General features: G+C 36.7%; 3 protein-coding genes across 22 annotated transcripts in view; 1 reads left to right on the forward strand and 2 right to left on the reverse strand.

Moving 5' to 3' along the window:
- Positions 1 to 3,760, reverse strand: part of LOC306644172 (uncharacterized protein C2orf42) — a 29,558-nt gene extending 25,798 nt beyond the window's left edge. For all 6 annotated transcript variants that reach the window (XM_079110846.1, XM_079110847.1, XM_079110848.1 and 3 more), the window contains exon 1: positions 3,700 to 3,760. The gene's annotated coding sequence lies outside the window, so the exon portion shown is untranslated. The remainder of the gene's footprint in view (positions 1 to 3,699) is intronic.
- A 7,702-nt stretch (positions 3,761 to 11,462) lies between these two features.
- Positions 11,463 to 26,105, reverse strand: part of TIA1 (TIA1 cytotoxic granule associated RNA binding protein) — a 31,964-nt gene continuing 17,321 nt past the window's right edge. For 7 of the 15 annotated variants that reach the window (XM_079110858.1, XM_079110868.1, XM_079110863.1 and 4 more), the window contains 7 exons: positions 23,251 to 23,326; positions 19,048 to 19,156; positions 18,559 to 18,654; positions 18,354 to 18,438; positions 17,467 to 17,590; positions 16,145 to 16,290; positions 11,463 to 14,195 (listed from right to left, as the gene is read on the reverse strand). In XM_079110858.1, coding sequence (XP_078966984.1) covers positions 14,069 to 14,195; positions 16,145 to 16,290; positions 17,467 to 17,590; positions 18,354 to 18,438; positions 18,559 to 18,654; positions 19,048 to 19,156; positions 23,251 to 23,326 — 763 coding nt within the window. In that variant the 3' untranslated portion in view covers positions 11,463 to 14,068. Of the gene's footprint in view, positions 14,196 to 16,144; positions 16,291 to 17,466; positions 17,591 to 18,353; positions 18,439 to 18,558; positions 18,655 to 18,913; positions 19,157 to 23,250; positions 23,327 to 24,028; positions 24,095 to 26,105 lie in introns of those variants that run through there. The other 8 variants (XM_079110862.1, XM_079110864.1, XM_079110867.1 and 5 more) reach the window with 6 other exon arrangements.
- Positions 19,497 to 21,274, forward strand: LOC306644197 (mitochondrial import receptor subunit TOM6 homolog). The gene has a single exon (XM_079110892.1). The coding sequence runs from the start codon at positions 20,396 to 20,398 to the stop codon at positions 20,645 to 20,647; it is 252 nt and encodes an 83-aa protein (XP_078967018.1). The 5' UTR covers positions 19,497 to 20,395; the 3' UTR covers positions 20,648 to 21,274.

Below are 26,105 nucleotides of genomic sequence, written 5' to 3' on the forward strand. Positions count from 1 at the left end.
TTTAATATAACTCCACTAATAATTTATCTTACAGATTCCCACATGTGTAAAGTGAGGGAAATAGAAAGCTATTCACAAGCACTTTTGTAACAGTAAAGCTTACAAATAACCTAATGTCCTTCAGATGGAACTGGATAAATTAATTATGCTATACATATGTACAATGGAATACCGTCCCCAAAATAAAGTTTTCTTATAGCTTAAAAAAAAAAAAAAAAAGCCAGGCACAGTGGCACACACCTGTAATCCCAGTGATGATCTGGGAGGCTTGGGCAGGAGGATCACATGTTCAAGGCTAGCCTCAGCAATTTAGTGAGACCATCAGCAACTTAGCAAGACTGTCTCAAAATCAAAAACAGAAACAAAAAATAAAATAGGGGATATAACTCAGTGGTAAAGCACCCTTTGGTCCAATCCCCAGTTTACAAAAACAAAACAAACAAAACAAAACAACAACAAAAAAACCTTGACACATAAAATTGTACTAGGCTGGGGATGTAGCTCAGTGATAAAGCACCTGTTCAGTATGTACAAGGCTCTTAGTTCAATCCCCAGCAACACACACATACAAAGTACATATTTGTGGGTACCATGTAATGTTTCAATACATGTAAACTTTATATAATGCTCAAGTCAGAATAAACATATCTAACTCCTCTATAAATATACAAACATTTTAAGATACTGCCAAACTGTTTACCAAGGTGGCTGTACCATTTTACATTTCCTCCAACAACACAAAAAGATTCCCACTTTTCTACCCCTGGCCAGTGCTTGTTATGGTCTTCTTCATTATAGTCATTTGATTAGGCAGCCTAAAATGGTAATTCATCATGGTTTTATTTGCAACTCTCTACTGAATAATGATGTTGAGCCCCATTTCTCATGCTTATATAACCATATGGAATATTTATGCTATGTGTAAGAATCCAGACACAAAAGATCATGTGATTCCTAAATGATATATCCAGAATAGGAAAACATATAGAGGCAGAAAGCAAATTAGTAAATGGCAGAGTGGCACATTCCAGTAATCCCAGCTTTGGGAGGCTGAGGCAGGAGGATCCCAAGCTTGAGACCAGCCTCATCAATTTAGTGAGATCCTCAGCAACTTGGTGAGATCCTGACTCAAAATAAAAAGGGCCGAAAATGTCCCTCAGTGGTAAGTACCCTTGGGTTCAATCCCCAGTCCCCCAAAATAAAAATAAAAAGAAAGTGTATCAGCTTGAAGAAAGGAAGAACTGGCAGTAACCGCTAATGGGTATGAGGGTCTTTCTGGAGTGATGAAAGGCTGCATAATTTTGTGGATAATACTAAAACTTTAAATTTTAACACCTTTTAAAAGGATAAATTTTATGTTATATGAGTAATATTTTAATGAAGCTGTTACTATTTTAAAAAGAACAAAAATATTTGGAATTCAAATGCCAAAGGGCTAATTTCCTGAGTTTACAAATCAATAAGAAAAAGAAGTCCACTGGAAAAAAGGGGAAAGGCTGGGTGTGGTGGTGCACACCTGTAATCCCAGTGGCTTGGTAGGCTGGGACAGGAGGATCTCAAGTTCAAAGCCAGCCTCAGCAACAGTGAGGTGTTAAGCAATTCGGTGAGATCCTGTCTTTAAATAAAAATACAAAATAGGGCTGGAGGGGATGTGGCCCGGTGGTCAAGTGTCCCTGAGTTCAATCCCTGGTACCACTCCCCCCCGCCAAAAAAAAAAAGAAAAAAAGGAGAAAGGACACGAAAAGACAGTTAAGAAAAAGAAAAAAGTGATTTTAAATATGTGAAGATACTCAACCTTCTAGTAAGAAGCAAATTCAAACAAGGTAACATGGCTGAGGTACAGCTCAGTGGGAGAGAATTTGCCCCACATGCTCAAAGCTCTAAGGCCAATCCCAGCACCATAAAGTGAAAAACAAAAATGATAACAACAGCAAAGAAAAAAAAAAAAAAAAAAAAGGAAACGAAAAGAAACACACACACACAAGCCAAGGTAATACTTCGGCAAAGTGGAAAAAAAAAGAAGAAAGTTATCACTGTTTTCAGGAGAATGTGGAGAAACATTGTACACTGTTGTTGCAAAATTTTTGGAAGAGATGTAAATAAAAGTAATACACATACTTTGCCTGAGCAATTCCACTTCTGATATTTCATGAATTGTATTTTCACATGTGCAAAAAGTACATAAAGGGATACTCACTGCAGTACTGTCCATAATTGCAGAAGTATAGAAACAGCCTAAGAGCTCATCAGTAGAGAATTGACATAAAATTTTAGTGTAATCACACATTATGCTATTAAAAAGAATCATCAGGCAACACCCAGGTGTGGTGCAGGCAGGTAATCCAAGCTACTCAAGAGGTGGAGGCAGGAAAATGGAAAGTTGGAGGGCAGTTCTGCAACTCAGTGAGACCCTGTCTCAAAATAAAAAATAAAAAGGGCTGGAGATGTAGCTCAGTGATAAACACCTCAGGGTTCAGTCTCCAGTACAGAGGAGGGAAAAAATGTCTGGGTATGTAACTTAAAGGCTGAACATTTCTGACGTGTATCCCCATAAGGCAAAACAAAACAAAACATGAAATGAGCAGATCTACGTGTATTGTGGTACAAACATCAAGGTAAATTGTGAAGTGAAAAAAGTTGTAGTACTTTGTTTATAACATGCTAGTCTTGGTTTTAAAGCGGGCAGAGAACAGGTGTGTGTGTGTGTGTGTGTGTGTGTGTGTGTGTGTGTGTGTTTACTGCCTCAGAAGTGATTTGTGACTTGGGAAACAGTGGGTCTGGAAGGGAGCCTTACCCCTCACTGTTTTGTACTATTTTAATTTCAACATGTACTAGTATCACTTATTGCAGATACTATATTGAAAGCATATATACATACTTGTAAAGAACCTGTATTTCAAAGTTGAAAGGTCTTTAGGTAGTCTCTTTTCGGCAAATTTACCAGTCTCCTTAGCAAAAGGACGTAAAGGGGCTGGTGCTGGAAGAGTTAAGCCCTAACTGCCCCCTGAAGTGGTGGGTTTCCACCCTGGTTCTATCTGGCGGTGGAGCTATATAGTTTGCCGAATGCCTGCGAAGCGGTTAGGGGACGAATGATGACCATGAATTTAAACACACACACACACACACACACACAACACATATACAACTACCCGGGTACTCTCGTGTGAATAAGCCCTTTCAATGCATTTACTCGTGTAATGCTCACACGAGCCTGTGAAGAATTACCCATCTCGGAGATGAAACTAGCTGAGATTTGAAGAAACTGTCCCAGCCAGCGGGCATCTAAGTTTGGAACATGCAGGATTTCCTGCCAAACCGTAAATGAGAAGCTACGGCACTTTAGCTCCGCACTGCCTCCGAATCGCGGGAAAAGTTATCTTTCGGCACAAGTCGGGCCGCCGGCCACCGGGACACGAAACTCCCGCTTCCGGGGCCGGCCTGCCGCGAGACACAAATCCCCCGGGACCTGCTTCCCGGCATCCTACCCGCGCGACCGTTCACTTCCGGTGCTGAGTAGGCCCAAGCAGAAGCATCACCTCGCCGACACCGGACTCCTCGGATCAGCTCTCTGCCGGAATCCCCAGCCCTACGCCCCTGTCCCATCGCGTCCGGGTCCTTTCTCAATACAGTCGTCCTACCTGCCCTGCGCCCACCCCACCCCCGCGGGCCCCAGGGCCCCTCGCGGATGACCGCCCTCACCTCTTCTCTCTTCGCCTGCCGCGGCCTTTTACAAACACGGCCAAACTGTTCGCTGTAACGGCGGTCGTTATTGGTCAGAGCCGCCCACGCGCGGCAAATGCCCACCCACCTCAGGTCGCGTTGTCTTATGGGAATTATAGTTTTCTACTCCTGAAGGCGCTGAGAGTTTCCGGCAGGATCCGGTGCCGTAGCCGACCTGTTAAGCTTAGGTTTTGCGGCGGGACTGGAGTTCTTCTAACCTAACCCTACTGGTGTGGAAGGCACCAACGCAACTCCAGGGCCCATCGCGACTATTTCAGACCCGCGACAATCCTATTTCTGTGTAGAGTAACGCTGGAAATTGATGCAAAAATAGCCCGAGATTTTCTACTTTAGCAGACGTCAGTAGCGATTTTGTTTTGCCCACCAAAGTGCTCGTTGTGTCTATCTCTTGTATGTTTATGACAAGTTATCTTTTCCTCTCTTGATTACAGTTTGACGTATTGAACATTTTCTCTTAAAATGGGCCGAAACTGGCCTCCTGCAATCCTAGTTCTGGTCCTTGGAACCACACAGAATAAACCCAAAATCTTTGATCATGATTGCAGACAGCTCCGCGTGCAATGTGTTTCGGAGTGAGGATTCTTACAAAACCCTGGGATAAGATTTTCTGCCCCTCTCGCCTTAGTCTAGCTGCTTCCTTCTAGTTGTGCTGTGGGCAGGTTCTTTAGTACCGAGAAATTTTATTTTTTATTTTTTTAATGGAACCGGGGATTGAACTCAGGGGCTCGTAACAATCGAACCACATCCCCAGCCCTTTTTTTGTATTTTGAGACAGGGTCTCACTGAATTACATAGGGTCTTGCTAAGTTGCTGAGGCTGACTTTGAACTCGCGATCCTCCTGCCTCAGCCTCCTGCGCCCCTGGGATTGCAGGCGTGTGCCACTGCGCCCCTGTAATTTTAGTCTTCTTAACCGTAAAGAGAAATGGTTCTTTTCAGTACTAAGACTTGTAATACTGTTTTTTAAACTGAAGGGATAAGGAAGGGTCAGTCACAGTTGTCCCAGAAGACTTTTTTACTTTTCTGTTTCCAACAGAAGTGTGAGTTTTGCATGCCTGGTTGTGTTTTTGATCATATTGGTGTCTTCTAGTGATAATCTGAAGGGGTGGTTTTCACTTGGAAGCACTGCTACTAGCAACTAGTTAGTAGGTAGAAGCCATGGATGTTGAATATCCTACAATGCACAGGACAGTCTCTCACAACAAAGAATGATCTGGCTCAAAAATGTCAGTAGTGCCAAAGTTGAGAGTCTTTGTTGTAGAGACAGGGTTTAACTATTTTTTCAGTCGAATTGCCTTAAAGGGTCCTAGTTATCTGAGTTTTCAGTTGAGAAAGGCATGTTTGAGGACAGCTATCAAGCAACCCCATATTTTAACAGGTTTCTTCAAGCCAAACACAAAGGCTTTAAAGAAAGGCCCTTAAAAAAGTCCCGTCTAGCCAGGCATGGTGGCACATGCTGTAATCCCAGCGATTTGGGAGGCTGAGGCAGGAGGAAGAGGCAGGAGGATAACAAGTTCAAAGCCAGCCTCAGTAATTTAGTGAGTCCCTGTCCCAGAATAAAAAGGGCTGGGGATGTGGCTCAGTGGTTAAGCACCCTGGGTTCAATCCCCAGAACGCCCCCCCCACTCCCCCCAAAAAGCCCTTTCTAGGCCCTGTTCTCATAATTCTCAGATTTTTTTTTTTTTTTTTTTTTTGGGTGCTGGGGATCGAACCCAGGGCCTTGTGCTTACCAGGCAAGCACTTTACCGACTGAGCTATCTCCCCAGCCCCTCAGAATTTTTTTTTAATTCAAAACTCTCAAGTTATGGTTTGATAGACTTCTTTTCCTCTTGTCTGAAGAGTCTTGAGATAGATTTTTGTTGTAATAATTGTGTCAAGCTCTTCATTTACAATAAGCATCAAGATATAGAGCCAGATGTGGTGGTGCACACTTGCAATCCCAATGGTGTGGTAGGCTGAGGCAGTAGACTCTCGAGTTCAAAGCCAACCTCAGCAATTTAGCAAGGTCCTATGCAACTCAGTGAGACCCTGTCTCTAAGTAAAATTTTAAAAAGGGTTGGGGATGTGGCTCAGAGGTTAAGTACCCCAGTGCCCCCCAAAAAATAAAAATAAAAAAATTATAGAGCCAGATGTGGTGTCACTAGTTATTCAGAGGCTGAGGCAGAAGGATTGCCAGTTCCAGGTTAACGGCAACTTCGCAAGACCCTCAAAATAAAAAGTAAAAATGGCTGGGAGTGGTTGAGCATTTGCATAGCATGTGAAAGACCCTGGGTTCAATACCCAGTATTGGGGGTGGGTAAGCTATATATAAAAATATATAAAAAAGAGCTGGGGATGTGATTCATGCTTAAGTGCTCCAGGGTTCAATCCCCAGTACAAAAAAAAAAAAAAAAAAAGGGGAAAAATCATTATGTTATATCCTTTATAATCATGTTATTTACACAAGTGTAAATTAGAATTACAACAAATTTTTGCTGTTGATTTCTAACCTTTTTTCTTTATGGTCAGAAAACATACCTTACTATTTTCTTTCCTTTTGAAACTCTGTGCTTTTATCTCTTAACAAAAGTCTTCTTCCTTCCTTTGTTGGTGGTACTGGAGATTAAATCCAGGGGCACTCAACTACTAAGCTACATCTCTAGCTCTTATTTTTTTCCCACTTTTTTTTTTTATTGATGCATTATAGTTGTACATAATGGTGGGATTGGCTGTTACATATTCACACATGGACACACCATAATATTATTTGGCCAATATCATCTCTCAGTATTTCCCCTTTCCTCTTCACTCCCTGTTGCCTTGTCTCTACTCTACTGATCTCAGATTTTCTTGAATCCCCCCCTTTTTTAAAATTTTGATTCATTGTACACAAACGGGGTACAACTATCATTTCTCTGGTTGTGCACAAAATAGTCATACCATTTGTGTAATCATACATGTACACAGGGTAATGATGTTTGTCTCATTCTGTTCTTTCCTCCCCGACATACCTCCTCCCCACCACTAAGATCGCCCTTCTTTTCCTTCTTCCTCTCTAGCTTCCACATGAGAAAAAAAAAACATAAGACCCTGACCTTCTCAGTTTAGCTTATTTCATTTAACATAATGTTCTCAAGTTCCATCCATTTTCCTGCAAATGACATAATTTCATTTTTCTTTATGGTTGAATAAAACTCCATATGGTTGAATAAAACCACATTTCTCTATCCATTCATGTGTTGATGGAAATCTAGGCTGGTTCTGTAGTTTGGCTATTGTGAATTGTGCTGCTATAAACATGGGTATGCATGTATTTTTATGACGACTTAATTCCTTAGGATAAAGACTGAGGAATGGTATAGCTGGGTCATACAGCGGTTCCATGACTAGTCCTTTGAGAACTCTATATTGATTTCCATAGTGGTTGTACTTATTTACAATTCCACCAACTGTGTAACTTTTTCTCCATATCCCCTCTAGTATTTATTATTGCTTGTATTCTTTAAAATTTTTTTTGATGGACCTTCATTTTTATTTATTTATTTATATGCAGTGCTAAGAATTGAACCCAGTGCCTCACATATGCCAGGGAAGTGCTCTACCACTGAGCTACAACCCCAGCCCTATTATTGCTTGTATTCTTGAAGACTGCTATTCTGACTGGTGTGAGATAAAATCTCAGTGTAGTTTTGATTTGAATTTCTCCAATTTCTCATGATGTTGAACATTTTTCATACATTGGTTGACCATTTGTATTTCTTCTTTTAAAAGAAGTATCTGTTTAATTAGTTTGCACATTCATTAGTTGGGCTATTTACTTTTTGGTGTTAAGCTTTTGAGTTCTTTCTACATTCTTGATTTAATCCTGTCAGAAGAGTAGCTAAAGATTTTCTCCCATTCTATAGGTTCTCTCTTCACATTCTTGTTTTCTTTGCTGTGCAGAGCTTTTTAATTTTTTTTTTTTTCTTTTGGTACTGGTGATTAAATCCAGTGCTTTTTAAAGAAAAAAATATTTTATTTAGAGAAAGGATCTTGCTAAGTTCTTAGGGCCTCACTATGTGCTGTCTCAATTCTCTGCTTCTTTATGGAACAGACAATACTATTTCCATTTTGCAAATGAGGGAATTAAAGGAAAGCCCTTCTCCCCACTGGCTTATCTCCATATTTGGAATATGCATTTTTAATTGTTTTTTATTTCTATTTTTTTAAAATTTAGTTTTAGGTAGACACAATACCTTTATTATTTTTTTAACTATTTTTTTTATTTTTACAGACTGCATTTTGACTCGTACACAAATGGGGTACAATTTTCAATTCTGTGGTTGTACACAATGTAGATTCGCACCATTCATGTAATCATAAATATTCACAGGGTAATACTTTTATTCAATTATTTTTCCATCCCCTACCCCCTTCCACCCCATTTTCCTCTATACATCCAAAGTTCCTTCATTCTTCTCTTCCCCACCCCCATCATCCCCGTTATATATCATCATCCACTTATCAGAGAAAACATTCAACCTTTGTTTTTTGGGCTTGGCCTATTTCACTTAGCATGATATTTTCCAACTTCATCCATTTACAGCAAATGCCATAATCTTATTCTTCTTTATAGCCAAGTAATAATGGAATATGCATTTTTGATTCATCAGTTTAGTATTACCCTTCTATTATAAGCACTTTTTAAATTTTTATTTTTTAAAATTTATTTTTATTGTAAACAAATGGGATACATGTTGTTTCTGTTTGTACATGGAGTAACAGCATACCATTTGCATATTCATACATTTACATAGAGAAATGATGTTTGATTCATTCTGTTATTTTTTCCCTCCCCCCCACCCCTCCCACCTCTCTCGTCCCTCTATACAGTCCCTCCTTCCTCCATGCTTGTCCCCCTCCCACCCTCCATTATGTGTCATCATCCACTTATCAGTGAGATCATTCATCTTTTGGATTTTTGACATTGGCTTATATGATAAGCACTTTAATTCACAGACCCTTGTCAATAGAACTTACCTTTTTTAATTGAATCTCATTTCAGAGTTTCTATTATTATGATTTAGTACATGTATTTTTAAGTCTTTTCACATCCTCCATAGTGCTATTAATGTCCCATTATCAGACTACACAGTTCAACCTAATAATCAGGCCTTGCCCTCTGACCATCAGTGGTTTCAAAGCCATCTTTCTGGCACTTTCCTTTACCTACTCCTGTGCTGGTCTCATCTCATCTCTAGACACTCCATCATACTTTCTTTTTCCCCATACTGGGCTGAACCCAGGGCCTGGCCCTACCACTGAACTATATCCCCAGTGTTTTAAATTTTTCATTTTGCAACACAGTCTTGCCAAGTTGCCCAGGCTGGCCTTAAACTTATGATCATCTTACCCTAGCCTCCTCAGTAGCTGGGATTATAGGTGTGCACCACCATGACAAGCTAATCCATACAAATTTTTGAAAGCAATACCCTACTGATCCATAGTTTTTCAATGTTACTTTTGAGAATTCAAGTTCAGTATTATTCTGTTCTTTTTCCATTTGGCAACTTTTAGAATATTCAGTTTCCAGTGTTCTAAAATTTCTTAGTATGGGTTTTTTTAATTTTTAAATTCAATAATAGCTTTTTTATGATCCTGAAACTTGTCATTTCATTAGGAAAAATTTCCAGATTCTACCCACATCCTCAAATTCTCTTCCTGGAGTTTTGATTAGTTATATACTAAGCCTCCTAAATTAGTCCAAGTTTTTTCCCTCTGCTTTTTTTCTCCATTAAAAAAAAAAAAATGGTGATTACATACATAATAGTGGGACATTTTGTTACATATTCATACATATACACAATATAACTATAATTTGGCCAATACTATTCCCCAGTATTTCCTCTCTTCCTCTCCTCCTCCCTCCTCTGGTCCTTCCTCTATTCTACTGATTTCCCTTCTATTTTCGTGAGATTCCCTCTTCCCCCACCTTTCTTTTCCTTTTTCCTCTCTAGTTTCCACATATGAGAGAAAACACAAGACCCTTGACCTTCTGAGTTTGGCTTATTTTGCTTAACATATGGTCTCAAAAAAAATATGGAATGCTTCATGAATTTGCCTGTCATTCTTGCACAGGGCCCATGCTAATCTCTGTGCTTTTCTGATTTTAGTATATGCTGCCAAAGCAAGTATCTTTTTTTGATTCTGTTCAAAGACATTTGTCTTTTAGTATTTCTGACTGGCACACTTCAAAGTAGGATGACTGATGGCCAAATTTGGATTTTTTTGGTGGGGACTTTCAAATGTCAGTACCTGCCTTTTGGTAGTCATTTAGTTTTTTTGGGGGGGGTACATGGACTGAATTCAGGGGCACTCGGCTGCTGAGCCACATCCCCAGCCCTATTTTGTATTTTATTTAGAGACGGTCTCACTGAGTTGTTTGGTGCCTCGCTTTTGCTGAGGATGGCTTTGAACTCTCAATTCTCCTGCCTCAGCCTCCCGAGTTGCTGGGATTACAGGTGTGCGCCACTGCACTGGGCAGTCATTCCTTCAATTTTTTCACAGAAGGATCCTCTAATATTTTGCCTGGTGGTCATATATATATATATATATATATATATGTATATATATATATATATATATATATGGCTGTTGATATTCTAGAGCTGAAGAAAGGTAAGAAGTTAGGGAATGCATTTATATAGTAAATGTGCTTTGTTCCTTTTCTGTACAGCATGGCCTAGTAAGGAAGTCTGCTGTTTCTTTTTTTTAAAATTTTTTTTTAGTTGTAGATGGACACAATATCTTTATTTATTCATCAGTTTTCTCATGTGGTGCTGAGGATCGAACCCAGTGCCTCACATGTGCAAGGCAAGCACTCTATCACTAAGCTACAGCCCCAGCCCTGCTGTTTCCTTTTTTTCAGTTGAACTATTATCAGTGATATTAGCCTCCCATTTCAGAAGTCATAATTACTGGTTAATTTTGGTAAAAATCTCAGCTCTGAATCAGTGCTGCAGGTGACTGAATAAAGCAGAAATTTTTAATGACTGAAGGACACTCACTCAAGGTAATCACTATAGATACTTCTAGGCTTCATATTTGGTTAATCCCTTATCATATATCTGTGTGAATTAAAGTCTCCAAATGAAGGGAGAAAATCATATTCAATTGCAACACACTCAGTCATTTTATTAAGGCTTTTAAATCAAAATTCATAGTTCTGGAGTTATGTTCTTTAAATCTTAAACACAACAGTCAAAATAGAGTGGTTGGAATAAAATGTAATAGGAATAACTCAATTTAAAGACATAATTGTTTTTAGAAATCATTTAAGAGGTTTGCTGTTTTATTTTCTATGAATACTTTTTTTCTTTCTAATTCACTTAGTGAATTTGACTACTCCCTTTGTAAGTGCAATCTAGTCCTTTTTGACTACCTTTTCAAATGGGACTCTAATGCATATATAATCGAAAGATGATCCAGCACAGGAATAAAACAGAGTAAGAACTAGAATGTGAATCTCATTTTCAAGAGGAGACAATATTAACAAGGAAAATGAGACCCTAGTTTGACATTTAGTTATATTTGCAGAATGCAATTTTTTTTTGGTTTTAAACAGGTAACCCAATGTAAACCATGGTTTTTGGAGTAAGAATTAAAATATATACACATATCTGAGTGAGTGAATATAACAATATGGCTAGACCAAAAAGAAAAAAATTCTCACACACAATAATCACTGCTGAGAAGATCCCATAGATTATAGAAAACATAAAGGAACTTTAATATCCAAACAGGGTAAATAATTCTGGATTAATGACCCATTAAGAGTGAATCATTTCAGGTTCTTTACAGTACCAGAAAGTCTGAATGCATATTGCAGAGAATAAAATTAAAAATTTTAGTTTCCTACCAATTAGAATAAAATTAATAAAAATTTTTTAATTTCCTTACCTGATACTAATTCCAGTATAATTTTTTTAGACTGAAAAAATCTTTAAATGATTTAACACTAAAATTTAAACCAAAGTTAGCAATGTTTCTGAAACGTGGGTTTGTTCAGTAGTGACCTTTTCATTGTGAATACCAGTATCCCTTTCATCTCAAAAAGTAGTCAATGTACACTGGAAGATTTGTACAGTAAGAAAATATAATGGCTAATAAGAACTGTTATTATGTCAAAATGAAAAGAAAGCTACACATGTTCAGATTAAATTACTTATGCCCAAACAATTACCCTGCAGTCCATGAGTGTATAGGAAAGTATTTTTTAATAAGAGAAAAATGAGGGTCCTAAAATAGAAACACATAAACAAGAATCTAAAAATAGCTTCCTGATATTTTATTTAGATTATTTAAGCTGCTTTTGGTTGCATGCCCTGATCTGTAGAAGTTAACAAGGAAATAATGTTTCCAAGTATTTAAAAAATTTACTCTTCCATAAAGCAACTTTTAATGTATCAACACTTAAAAATACACAGTGACTTAATGAAACATCAGTACAACTGCATAGAATTGAGCTCCAGAGAACTATACACTTAGAAGCTGTCTTTCCTGGGCTCTGGTTTACAAGGTATTATTGGCTTAGAGACCAGCTTAGAGTCATTTGTCCTACCTGGAAGATACAGGCCAGGAAACTCATTTGACTTCACAGGCCTTTTTGGTTCCTAAATAAAATACTGGGAGCTCTTGGAGGGTCTTAAAAACCATCGACCATTTAAACATATATACTGGGGACCCTTCCTCTCTGTGAGTAAAGGAAGATGATTTGTGACCTTCACTCAAAACCAAACCAAACCACATCTCCCACAACTCTTCTAAGAGACTCTGAAATGTACTAGAAATTTCAAAACTAGAACAATGCCATCAAAGATTAAACCTCTTAATGCTCGGAGCCATACCAAAATAATAAAATTGGTAACTCCAATAAAAAAGGTACCCAAAGAATCAAAATAGTGATTGCACTGAGGATTCTTTTCTTTGAAGGCTGTTTAAGGAGGTAGGATTTTAAGGTTTTCTTTCTTTCTTTCTTTTTTTTTTTTTTTTTTGTTTTGTTTTTGTTTTTAATCTATCTTTTGGCCTCTGGACATTTAAAAAATGCTTTGCCCGGCTGGTCCTTCAGGCTAATTTTGGAGTTTACGATGAACCCCAAGCCTGACATAAGGATATTCTACAGTTTCACAGCTATCATTTGTACACATTAAAATTAAGTTGATTTACTCTTTTTAAGTAAATCTAACTAGAAAATGGCAAATTATATTCCTTTACATACAACTTTGTGTCTCAAATTCTTGAAAAACAAGAGATGATTTTGTATTCAAAGACTACCAAAGTATGTATTTGATATTCACATGCAAACAACCTAAAATCTTATAAATCTCATGTCAACTCTGCATGATGCCTTTAAAAAGGAAATGACATACAAAGTTTGTTAACTGTGCAAAATATTAAAACTGCTAAAACATTTTACATAATGAAATAATACATGTAAATGTATAAGTTGACACATGAAAGTTACATGGCATAAGAATTTATCACATTTCAGAGATTTTCTTGAGTAACAAGTTTTTGTTTTTACAGTTCCTGGTACACAGCAAAGTTCATCACAGAAGATGAAAATCCTTTCAAACAAATCCAACGGAATTCTTGAGGCACCTTCTCATAAAACACAAGATGAATGCAACTACCAATCCATCTGAGAAAAGTTTTCAATCTAAGTGAACATCATTTTTCCCATTTAACTGTGTTTTACAGAACTTTAATAAGGCAAGACAAATTTGTGAAAAAATGTAAATACAAAATGATGTAAACTAATAATTTATATTTAAAAACCCCAAGGGGTAACAGTGAAGATGGTATAGCTCAAACAATGCCTATTATTTTTTTAACCTAAAACAGAATTGTGCACAAGCTGAAGATAACAAAGAACTTCCAGACTTTGCACAGTTTTGGTTTTTCTTTCTTTTTAAACCATCTTTTATATTACATGTTTTAAATCATATCAGGAATGCAAACTAGAACTGCACACTACTTTAGTGGAAAAAAAGTTCAACATTGTGCAATTTTCTGCCTCTTAATTTTTTTAAAAAAGTGGCAGCAATCCCTGCATTTGTATTTGAAACAAGGATCTGAGAAACTTTATCAAAAAAGGTAATGAAGGCAAAAATTGGCAGACATCCAGCATCTTGTTTCTTTTTAAAACAATGTGGATGATAAGTAATTTCATGATTAAAAAATGAATCTTTTAAATAAATACATTGTATCTGATATTTGCACTGACTGATTTGATAAATCTTTAAGTAAACAACGGCTTTACTACACTCCCTGTAGCCTCAAGCCACTGGCTTTATATTCTAGAGTCCTTTTTCACTGGGTTTCATACCCTGCCACTCGATACCCCGCTGGCTGATTAGGCAACATGCTGCCATTCTGTCCTTGAGGCGGCTGTACTCCGTAATTTGGTCCCATCCAAGGTGCAGAAGACTGCGTCTGACTGGTAGAGAATGTGAAAGAAGCAGAAGGGAAGGAACATCTACCAGTTAAAACAATGTAATTCTAAGAACAAATCACAACTGTATGGGAAATGGGAAACATACATTTTTCTTAAACCCAAATATAAGAGTAACTATCAAGCCAGAGAAACTAAAGGCAAAAGTAAAGGAAAACTGTTCATTCTATCTCTGAGTTGGACTTAAACTGAGCAAGTTACTACCTGAAAGAAAGTTCATCATTTGGTATAATAAGAACTAGTATTTAGGGCTAGGGATGTGGCTCAGTGGTAAAGTGCTTACCTCAAATATATAAGACCCTAGATACAATCCCCACCACTCAACAAAAGAACTAGCTTTTTTTTTTTTTTTGGTGGGGGGGCTGTACTGGGGATTGAACTCAGGGGCATTCAATCACTGAGCCACATCCCTAGCCCTATTCCGTATTTTTATTTAGAGACAGGGTCTCACTGAGTTGCTTAGCACCTTGTTTTGCTGAGGCTGGCTTTGAACTGGAGATCCTCCTATCTCAGCCTCCTAAGCCACTGGGATTACAAGCGTGTGCCACTGTACCCGGCAAGAGGTAGCATTTATATTATTCAAAGAAATTAAAATAATTACAAGCATATGTAACTCATAAATTTTTCAACGTAAGATTTTTTTTTTAACTACAAAGTATCTATGTCTAGTTTGTATTTGAGAAATGTAAGTATAATGGCATAATTTCAGGGTGTATAAGGAAGCTTGCCATATAACAATATATGAATTAAAAGCCTCTGGCACAGAGAAAAGCATAATGAATGAAAACACCTAATTTCAAAAAAAGTACACTGCTCTTTTTGTTTCAATTGCTGATATGCTACCATACAAGACGAGCAGGGACTAAAGAAACTTCTGGGCCATGTGAGCATGGCCAGGGCTGCACTGGCAAGCCCCAGAAGCACATGGGAGGCCAGAATAATGCCGGTGGCTTGTATTATTACCACAGAATCAACTCTTGACAAATATGACTCAGTTACATTGGAAAGTTGGTATGAGAAATTACCATTTAATGAGCTATTGTCAAACTGTCAGCCTTGATAAAATGTGGACCTTGGTTAGTGAACAGATAAAGTGCTGCCAAAACAAGACTGGAACTGTTCCCACCAGTGATGCAATGCAATTTAGCTACTACAGTTTTGGGGGAGGGAAAGCTCTGAAAGTAGCCAGTCATCATCATTATCATGAAGATCAAATTCCTCACTAGAAGAGCGGAGGAGACTTTTTTGCGTGACTGTGTCCAAGTGGCCAGAAGTCACATGTAGGGAAGTTCATTACATGCTAACAAATACTTTACTCTTGGGTGAAAATATGTGTATCAAAAAATGGCTAGGTGACCATTAGTCATCTGAAAAGCTTTACAACTATTAAGAACTTATTTTCTCACTAAAAAATTAGTTGATTCTTTACCAAACATTACCAGCATTTGTATGACTCTGAACATACTTCAAGGCAACACGTTTCTAGGCAAAATAAATAAATAAATAAACTTTTTTTTTTTTTTTTGGTGGTAGTGGTGGTACTGGTGCTCTACCACTGGGATAAATCCCCAGCCCTCTAGGCAAAGCTTTACAGATTACTATTTAAAACTATAAATCAGGCAGGCACAGTAGCACACGCCTGTAATGTTACGACACTTGAGAAGCTGAGGCAGGAGGATTCTGAGTTTGAGGTCAGCCTGGGCAACTTAGTGAGATCCTGTCTCAAAAAAATACAAAGGTCTGGGGATGTAGCTCACTGGTAAAGTGCTTCTGGGTTCAATCTCCAGTACCAAATCAAACTATAAATTGAAAACCACTCTAAAATTAAGTCCTTCAAAGGACACAGTTATGCTTTGCATAAAGGGCCACATTACCTACCAATTTATTTTGGACATTTTCTGAGATTAATAAAGCAAAAGATCAAATATGCTTACTTAAATCCCTGCTGGTTCCATGCCTGGCCATACATTCCATATGCAGGTACTTGCCATCCATTAGGCATATATTGGCCAATCTGTTGTGCATTTCCGTACCACTGGCCCCACTGGCCATAAGCTTGTGGATATCCAATTTGATTCTGCTATTAGGTAAAATTATGACAGATAATTTAGTACAGTTTGCAATTACTTGTATAAATGCAGCTCTGATAAACCACAAATACTTAGCCAAAACATATAACATAAAACATCTTTATAATTAAAAGGACAGGATAAACAATAATTTAGTGACTATTAAAACAAAGGGCATGGGATTGTGGCTCAGTGGTAGAGGGCTTGCCTCGCACATGTGAAGCACTAGATTCGATCTTCAGCACCACATAAAAAAATGAATAAAGTAAAATAAAGGTATTGTATCCATCTACAACTAAAGAAACTATAAACAAAAAAACTAAAACTGAAACAAAACCTGCCTTAGGGCCGGGCATGGTGGTGCACACCTGTAATCCCAGCGGCTCAGGAGGCTGAGGCAGGAGGATTTCGAGTTCAAAGTCAGCCTCAGCAACTTAGTGAGGCCCTATGCAACTCAGTGAAACCCTGTCTTTAAAGAAAATATAAAAAGAGGTTGGGGATGTGGCTCAGTGGTTAAGTGCCCCTGAGTTCAATCCCCAGTACCAAACAAACAAAAACAGAACCTTTAGGTTCTCCTGCTGCAACTCTACATCATTTTCTAAACAGCATAGTCTATAAGGCAGTGATAATGCCCCAGTAATAAATATTAAACTTAGAATAATGTTTAAGTGTTTGGTAAACTACTTCAATTAAGTAATCTATATAGTTCATGATTTTCTTACTCCCACCTCTGTGCTCCACTTAAAACTTCCTCAAAAAATCTTTGCAAGATCAAGTTTAAAGTTGCTTAGAAAAACAAAAAGCAGCAAAATCTGGAAAAAATGCCAAGGCTCTACATATATTTATAGCTTTATTTTTGAATCAGCTGAGTCAAGCACACTTGTGAATTCTCCAAATTGTATGTGAATAAATCTACCAAGTATTAAAAAAAGATTTAATACCCTGTTAGGTTTGTCAGAGCATTTTAAAATCCACTGTGTGAGCATGAGTCAATTGAGGTGGTTACACTCATCATGTAACCACTGCACTCCCTGAAACACCACTCTAGAACTATAATACATAGGAAGAGCTCTTATATAGTACAAATTGAACTAGAAACTTATTAACAAGGATTATCGACAATTCTTATTTTAAAATAATCTTACTTTAGCCCAGCAATTACTTCCCAAAGTTCAGGACCCTCTTACCTGTTGCACAGGATTTATCATATCAAGAGTTTCTTTGCCCCAATAGCATTTCACAACATGACCTTCAATGGTAGTACCATTAACAGAAACAATGGCATGTGCTGCACTTTCATGGGAATTAAACCTATTGAAAACAACATTAAGAACAATCAATAAAAATTCTTTTAAATATTTATGAATAAGGGGTGGGAGGGAAGCAAGAATGGAGGACGTACAGATTGTATAAAGGAAAAATAGGGGTGGGAGGGGTGGGGGAAGGAAAAAAATATTTATGAATCAAACCTATCTTTAAAAATCAAGGCAAGGGGACTGGGGATATAGCTCAGTTGGTAGAGTGCTTGCCTCCTAAGCACAAGGCCCTGGGTTCAATCCCCAGCATGCTAAAAAAAAAAAAAAAAAAAAAAAAAAAAAAAAAAAATCAAGGCAAGGGTTGGGCTGGGGTTGGGGGTTGTGGCTCAGTGGTGGAGTGCTTACCTAGCACATATAAGTCACTGGGTTCTATCAGTACCACATAAAAGTAAATAAATAAAATAAAGGTATTGTGTTCATCTAAAACTTAAAAAAATTAAAAAAAGAAATCAAGGCAAATAAATTCAGTAGCCATTTGGCAGGAAAAAAAAAAATCAAAATGATCCTGAGGTAAAACAAGCAGTTGCTTGATTTCCTTTGCTATTTCTTTCAAAGATCTTTTAGTTCTGGAGAAACCTTTTAAAATAGAGGATGTTTTGTTGGCCTTGCATTGGAAGAATAAAAAATACAAGAGCAGATAATGCTATATGCTAGAGAAATTTCTATTTTTTTATAGTTGAGGTAAATTCTTAAGAAAACCATTGTTAAATGTTCAGAAATTATTTGAGGGGGAAAGTTTTCACAAAAACCATCCATACCTCACAAATGAGTATCCTTTATCTGGAAAGACTCGAATTTCCATTATTTGTCCAAATGGTGAAAAAGTCTGACGCATTAGTTGTTCTGTTAGACAAAAAACAAAAACAAAAGAAACCACACTCAGTTATAGTAAAATCCTACAAATATTAAGCTTATCAGCTTAAAGATTAATTTCCATATAGCACATAGGTAAAGCTCCCATACCTGTTAGCCCAGAAGTAACACCTCCACAGTAGACAGTACAGTTGCTTGGACTAGACTGATTTACAACCTCATCATATGATAGCTGTTTAGTGTTTGCTGGAGAAGGAAAAAGTTTGTATTTTCAATTCATTAAATAAATGTTCAGAAGGAGAAAAGCAGTATTAACTATCCTACGGTAATGGCAATATTTACCTTGATCAAAATGCTTACAGAACACATATTACAATTGACTTTAGGATTAAACCTCCCCCAGGAATGTCTAAAAATTTACCCAGTATTCTCTACAATAGGAGACTTGACATTAGAGATTGAATATAATTTATTATTTAAAATTACAAAAATGAAAACTAAGTACATTTTTGAACAGTAGTCTTGATTTGCTTCTCATCTATTTCTGCAATAAGTCTCCGGGAACAGCTCTAACTTTTACAATGCTAGTGTATTTTTCTCCAAAATTCCACATTTCCTTTTCTTCTCCAATACACCTACACTCATATGTACTCTTTGGAGCTGGAGGCTTTCGGGTTGCCCAGTTAGTTCTGATTTGTCTTCCACCAAGCCATTGGCCACCCATCTGTTGAATAGCGTTTTCAGCATCCTGTTCCGCACATTTTAGAAATGACAAAGAATATAACATTAGTAGATGGTACACAACTTTTAGCAGTAGACATAACCTTGTGCTTTTTGTGTTAAGTGAAAGTACTTTATGAAATACACAATATACAATAGCTTTCTAAAAATGCAATAGTACTAAGCTGGGTGCAGTGGTGTACGCCTGTAATTTCGGAGGCTGGGGAGGCTGAGGCAGGAGAAATCCAAGTTAAAGGCCAGCCTCAGCATCATAGCCAAACCCTGTCTCAAAATAAAAAATAAAAAAGTCTGGGGAGGTGATTCAGTGGTAAGCTCTCCTGGGTTCAAGCACTGGTAGTGCGCACACACACACACACACACAGAGCAATGGTACCTTTAACTGTTTTGGATATCTGACTTTGGAAACATTAATCGTCTGAAAAAGTTCAGAGTCCAATGCTCTAATAAGGTAGCTATCATCGATTTTATGCAAGAACTCAGCCTAATGTGAATAAAAATTTTATTTCCCACAATTACAACAAGCTTGTTAATGATAGTATTTGGTTTCTCATTCATCTAAAAGTAAACACGAGGCCATTAATCATGTTCTAGGCATTAGGTTAAGAGCTGGGGATACACTAGGGCAGAGGGACAAAAAGTGATTACAAACTGTAACACATACCATGACAAGAACAAAATACTAAGATAAATAATATGGGCATGGAAATTTATTTTAGAAGCCTGAGTAGGAAAGTGCTGATTAAAATGACAATCTGAGACTGTGGGGAGCAGAAGCTAACCAAGTCAAAATAAAAGGGAAGCAAGCCCCAGTAGATGGAAAAGCACTGCCAGTTTTAAGGCAGGAAAGAATTTGATCTGCACTGAAAAAAATGTAAAGATTAGTTTCAGTAGAATCTAGTGCATAAAAAGGAAGGATGTCAGAGAATTGAAAAAAACTGTGAGGGCATCATGATCTGAAGTAGAAGGGATTGAACCAAGAGGCTGAGCAATAGTGTCAGCCCTTTTTTATTTTGAGACAGGCTCTTGCTAAGTTTTAGGGCCTCGATAAGCTGCTGAGGCTGGCTTTGAACTTGAGATCCTCCTGCCTCAGTCTCCCAAGCCATTGGGATTACAGGCATCTGCCACCACACCAGCTTGATCTATGTTTTAAAGGCATTCTCAGTGCTAGGAGAAGAATGGTGTAGGGAATGCACAGTAAAAGGAAAAGAACATTTTATGAGTATTTCAATATTACAGATTTTAAAAAATGATGTTGGAGGGATTGAAAGTATTGATGGCTTCCAGTGGGGTTCCGGTGAGTGCTACCAGCTCTGCAAATAAAGCCCCCGAAATTCCAGACAACGTAGGAGACTGGCTCTGGGGAGTCTACCACTTTGCCACCGATAGGAATGATTTCCGGAGGAACTTGATCCTGAATTTGGGACTCTTTGCAGCAGGAGTTTGGCTGGCCCAGAACTTGAGTGATATTGACCTAATGGCACCTCAGCCAGGGGTTTAGCCAAACAAATGGAATTCCTGTGCTGCACCCAAACCTTCCAAAAACAGCCTACAATCTGTGACTGGCACAAGGTATTCCCTGATGACAGCTGAAGTTGGATTCAGAGGGCACATTCACCTTCCCCAGCTGAATTCCATTCTCCGGTCAACATTCATCCTCTGCCTAAGTGTTGCCTCTGTTCTGTAAAGTTCTGTACACAGTTCCTAAGTTTCTGCTTAGGTGATCTTTGTTCTTTTTCCAAGGAATAATAATGGTGTTATAACAAATATTTGAAATAAAGATCACACACAAAGATGAAAAAAAAAATGATGTTGGCCAGGAGAAGTGCTGTAGCTGTGGCTGTCTATAATCTAAAGGAAGGGCCAAAAAATGGGATGGGGGAGAACACAGTAAGCAAAAGGGGACAAATCAAAGATAATTCCTAGGTTCCTGCTTCAGAAGTTGGAAGGACAGTGCCAGCTTTAACAAAAAATGAGGACAAAGTCTAGGAGGAAGGTGGGGAGCAGGTTTGAGGAATAAATGAAGAGTTCTGCTTAAGACATGTAAGTTTAAGATGTCTGTGAAACATCTAAATGAAGACCATTTGACTCTAGTTCTTACTAAACAGATATTCACTAGTGATTTTTTTTTAAATAGTAGACCCCTATATTCCATATTCTCAAATGGGAAAAATGAGTTCAAGCCCACTCAAACCCCCAACTTATTTCCCTGCATTGTACTAACCACAGTAAAAACCTATGAATCAATACTCTAAGGAACTCCAAACTATATATGGCTACTAATCTGTTGTATAAATTATTTGTGTATCTTTCCAAAAAGATACTGTGACTAACAATAAAGTAAAACTAACTATGCTGTCATAATTTTTATTTTCTTACCTTATAGGAAAAAAAAACCTTACTGTTGGTATATGGGACATGTACATGACTGATCTTGTTTCTTTTTACCTGTCAAGATGCTTTACAATTTCCAACTTTTCTTCTAATATATGGGTTTCCCCCAATTCTATAAGTTTATTCACTTTCTTCACAGATTTTTCCACTTTCTTAGAAAACGGTTTTCATATAGTGAAGATGATAGCTACGCTACACAATACATTGAAACAACTACCTGATCATCTGATCAGAAGACATAAAGTTGCTTTAAGAATGATTGAGCTATAAATGCAACTAGAAAACTAGAAAAAACAATTTTTTTGAGACAGGGTCTTGCTAAGTTGCCCAGGCTGACCTTGAACTCGTCATCATCCTGGGATTACAGGTGTGTACCACCATGATAAGTTTAAAAATGTTTCTTTTTTAAAAACTTTTAATGGTTCATTCTAAGATACTCTTATACAGAAGGTACACTGCTTTGTATTCATATCAGGCAGCCACCTGTCTTAATATAATAGTGAACAATAAAATTTAAGGTTTAATAAAAATCTTTATGAAGATTTGTACATATGAATTCTCCCACCATGCATCCCTGTAGTTTTGCAAGTGTGATCCTGCTGCATTTAACTGCTCTGAAACCTCAGTTATATTAAAAAATTTTAAGCACTTAATTATTTAAACTGGGAATACACTTACACTTACAGCATTAAAAAGTGTAACACAGGGGCTGGGGAGATAGCTCAGTCAGTAGAGTGCTTGCCTTGCAAGCACAAGGCCCAGGGTTTGATCCCCAGCACCGCAAAAAAAAAAAAAAAAAGAAAAAAAAAAAAAAGTGTAATACAATGTACAGCGTATTACTTCATCTGCCCCCCAACAACTACCCCCAAACCCAAAACTCTGCTAGAAGATTTTTTATCCCCACAAGAGAAAACATAAAAAAACCCACAAACATCACATTAATAAAAATCCCTTTCCTTTTTATGCAAATTAGCTTTCCAGCTAATAATACATATAGAAATCTTTCTACAATGAGTATACTATCCTTCCTGGTCTCTATAGAAATCAGAAATTTTCAAATTTATGCAAATTGGTGTTCAGTAAATATTTCTAGAATAAAAGGAAAATATGAGAAGTTTTCAAATACAACATATAATTTAAAAAAATTTTTTTCAGTTGTTGATGGACCTTTATTTATTTTTATGCGGTACTGAGGATTGAACCCAGTGCCTCACAAATGCTAGGCAAGTGTGCTACCACTGAACTACAACACCAGCCCCAATATATAATTTTTTAAAGAGGTTCTCAACCATCAGAGAATTTTATTATGTCCTTTTTAATTACTCTGGAAATATAAAAGGAGGATAACAAGATTTTTCTTTTTTCCTTGCTTCCTTTTGGGTGCTTGGGGATTGAAACCAGGGTCTGCAGTATGCTCAGCTGTGATCTACAACTGAACCATGTCCCTAGCACCCATAACTGAGATTTTTAATATCTACTATCGCTGATAATTTAAATATCTTTACCATGTATATTCTGAAACACTTTTTCAGTATTTTGTAGGTATCAGATGCTAAATAAATGTTGACTAAATAACCAGACAGGAGAAAGAAGATATCTTCTAGTGAGGGTGCTAATTATCAGCAAAATGAAAGATGAAAGAGAAATAATTAAACTTGTTTATATTCTTTATTCTTAAAGCACTGCACATGCACTTCTGATTGAGCTCACCCATTTGTTGAAAAAGGAGACAAAGCCATATCCCTTAGACTTTCCTGTTGCCATGTCTTTTACCACTCGGGCATCTCTGAAAACAGAAACAACCAGAAGTTTAGGTTTGTAAACTGTCCTGTATATACAAAATGAGAATTTCATATACATCTCATTTTCAGGTTTCACCTTCATTAAAGTAAGCCTTTAATGTAAATTCACCTTTTAGTCTATAAAATTTAGATTTATTAGCAAGTGAGGCTTTATGTTATGGACATGCAAATCAATAACTTCTTAAATATTTGTATATATTATACAGAAATTGCCTCCCACTTCAAAATGTTTTTTAAACTTTTAAATATTAGACATGGTAAAAATAGCTATTCACATAATTACTTAACCACTTATAAGGTTTCCAGGCACATTAAATAATGGCTTTCTTTAACCATGCAACTTATAATTTGCTATTTGATACCATATTCTACCTAATCATTAAAAAATTAAAACAGAGAACTGGAAATAAAAGAATTAAAAAGTTGTATATTCCCTAAACTAATTATTTCATTTGGTCAGATCAATTTATTACACATCCCCTTTGGCAAGGGTAAATTTTGAGAACTTGATAGTTTGAGAAATGTTAAATCATTGAAGAAGAATACTAAATACACTTGAGTTTTAAAATATACAAGAAAAGATTTTATACTGAATTTTATAACAGCATTCATATTAAGATTGATTGGAAACTATAAGATATAAAAGCAAAATTTTTAAAAGTCAGAAAGTAAAAAAGCACGCCAACATTTATCCACTGTGAACCGTAGCTTGTAGTTAGCCAGGGCAATTCTGTCCATTCTTCAGAGACACTCTGCAAAATAACCAGAGCCCTATTATTTGAGATTGAGTAAAAACCCAGCCATGATAGCTAAAACTCCATACCTCAAAAAAATTGGACTCAAATTGTGCTTCACAGACAATCTGCTTTTAACTTAGCCAGGTATGTAACAATGCTTGTTCTCTCAGGACACATGAACAAAACAGGCACTTTTATAACAAAAACCCAAGTCAGAAAGCCATGCAATGTAATTTTATATTAAAGTACATATAAGCATATTTTAGATCAATGTAGGAATTGATTTACTAAGTGTAGTCAAAATGACAGAGGTGCTGGTGAAAAGGGGAAACTAATGCAAGTCACTTTGCAATATGTAAAATTACCCTATTAAATTACCTGTATGGTACACATGCATTTAATTTGGTATGTGATTCACTCCTACACCAAAATTTTGCTACATTACTCAGGAAACATGAAGAGCTTAAGTTCTGTAAATTAGGGAATTATTGTATTTCTTATACTAAATTTTTAATAGGCCACTGCTTATTATATACCTTCTATAAAATAAAGCACTGTTAAAGGCTCTCTATAAAAAATACCTATCATGAGAACCCTTCAACATATAGTTATCACTTATCTCTTTTAACAACCACCACCACCAAAAATTAAATAAATAAATAATAGGAAAATATGCTGCGAATTGTCTTTAAAGTTTAGGAGAAATAACTCCTTGTATAGCCTAAAACTCAGACATCACGTATTACCTCAACCTAAAATCATAACATTGAAGAAAAGCCTTACCAAGAAAACAAATAATATATACATTAGTAGTTGTGGGACTGTAAGAAAATCTACAGACTGAAAATATGATGCCAACATATTTAACAAAAAGAAATTACTAATCCATGATTTAAAAATCATGAAACTGTTAAAAGATCATTTAATCTAAACTCTCAAATTTTTAAACAATCTTTATTTCATTCCAAACTAAACTTCCCATTTTCTGAAAAGCTACTTCAATCAAAATCAAAGCATTTAATCTGTTCACAAGTTAGACTGAGGTTTTTCTTTTTAAAGCTTCAGGAAAGATCAACTTCCAAATATACTCAACTATAACTTATTTCTCCTAAAAGACTTCTCTGAAAAAGCAGCAGCAAAGATCTAGAACAAGGTTCTTAGTCATTTAGGGTCCTGTGACTACTCTGAAGATAGGATGACAGTTATATTCTCCATACCAAAATGAAAATGCACACAATTCTGCATAGGGATTTAGAGTCCCTGCGAGGCCAAAGGTTAAGGACCTCCAAGTCTAGATTCTTGAAAGCAAGCTAACCATTACTGAAACCTTTAGACAGATCAAGAGGAACAATTAAGAAATTAAAACTTTATTTTCCTAATCAGTTCTCACAAAGAAAAATGTCAACACTAACAGAAAATCCATTTATAAGCCCTAATCTTCTGATTACCTTAAAAAGTTGGCCTTACCAATGAACTGTAACTCTTCAAATGAAAACTCCCCAAATTCATCAGCAATGTGACTGGCATTTACTTTCCAGTCTCCTGACCTCATTTCTGCTATTGGTCTGCTCAATATAAACCACAGTTAGAAACTTCCTTTTTACTTATTCTTCTAGCTGAAATAATACTAAAACACCAGAAATCCTAAAAAAAAACAAACCTGCTTTCTAAACTCAACCATTACTCATAAAAAAAGTCTAAAAAATTTTGCTATTCTTATTCTAGTGCGGCATGCTTTCCAAAATATTAATGTTCTTCTATGATGAATGCTACCTTGATTGAGATATATACAGGCCTATAATGTATGATTTGTATCAAATGCAAGCAAAAAGTGCTTATAAAATATTATAAAGGCACTATTATTGTTAACAGTTAAAAAAAAGGATAAATACTTAGGAAATAAACTTAATAGCTGCCTTTAAGGTACAATTCTTAAAAATTCTTTTTGTTAAATTATATTAACATTAAAATGCATGGTATCATAAAAGTGCCCAAATAATTCCTTAATCAGAGCTCTTAGTGACTA

Source organism: Sciurus vulgaris (genome assembly GCF_902686455.1).
Source record: "Sciurus vulgaris genome assembly, chromosome: 14".
Taxonomy (NCBI): Eukaryota; Metazoa; Chordata; class Mammalia; order Rodentia; family Sciuridae; genus Sciurus; species Sciurus vulgaris.

Excerpts from the sequence above, each read along its gene's own strand:
- LOC306644197 (XM_079110892.1), top strand. The coding sequence starts at position 20,396 with ATGATGTTGGAGGGATTGAAAGTATTGATGGCTTCCAGTGGGGTTCCG.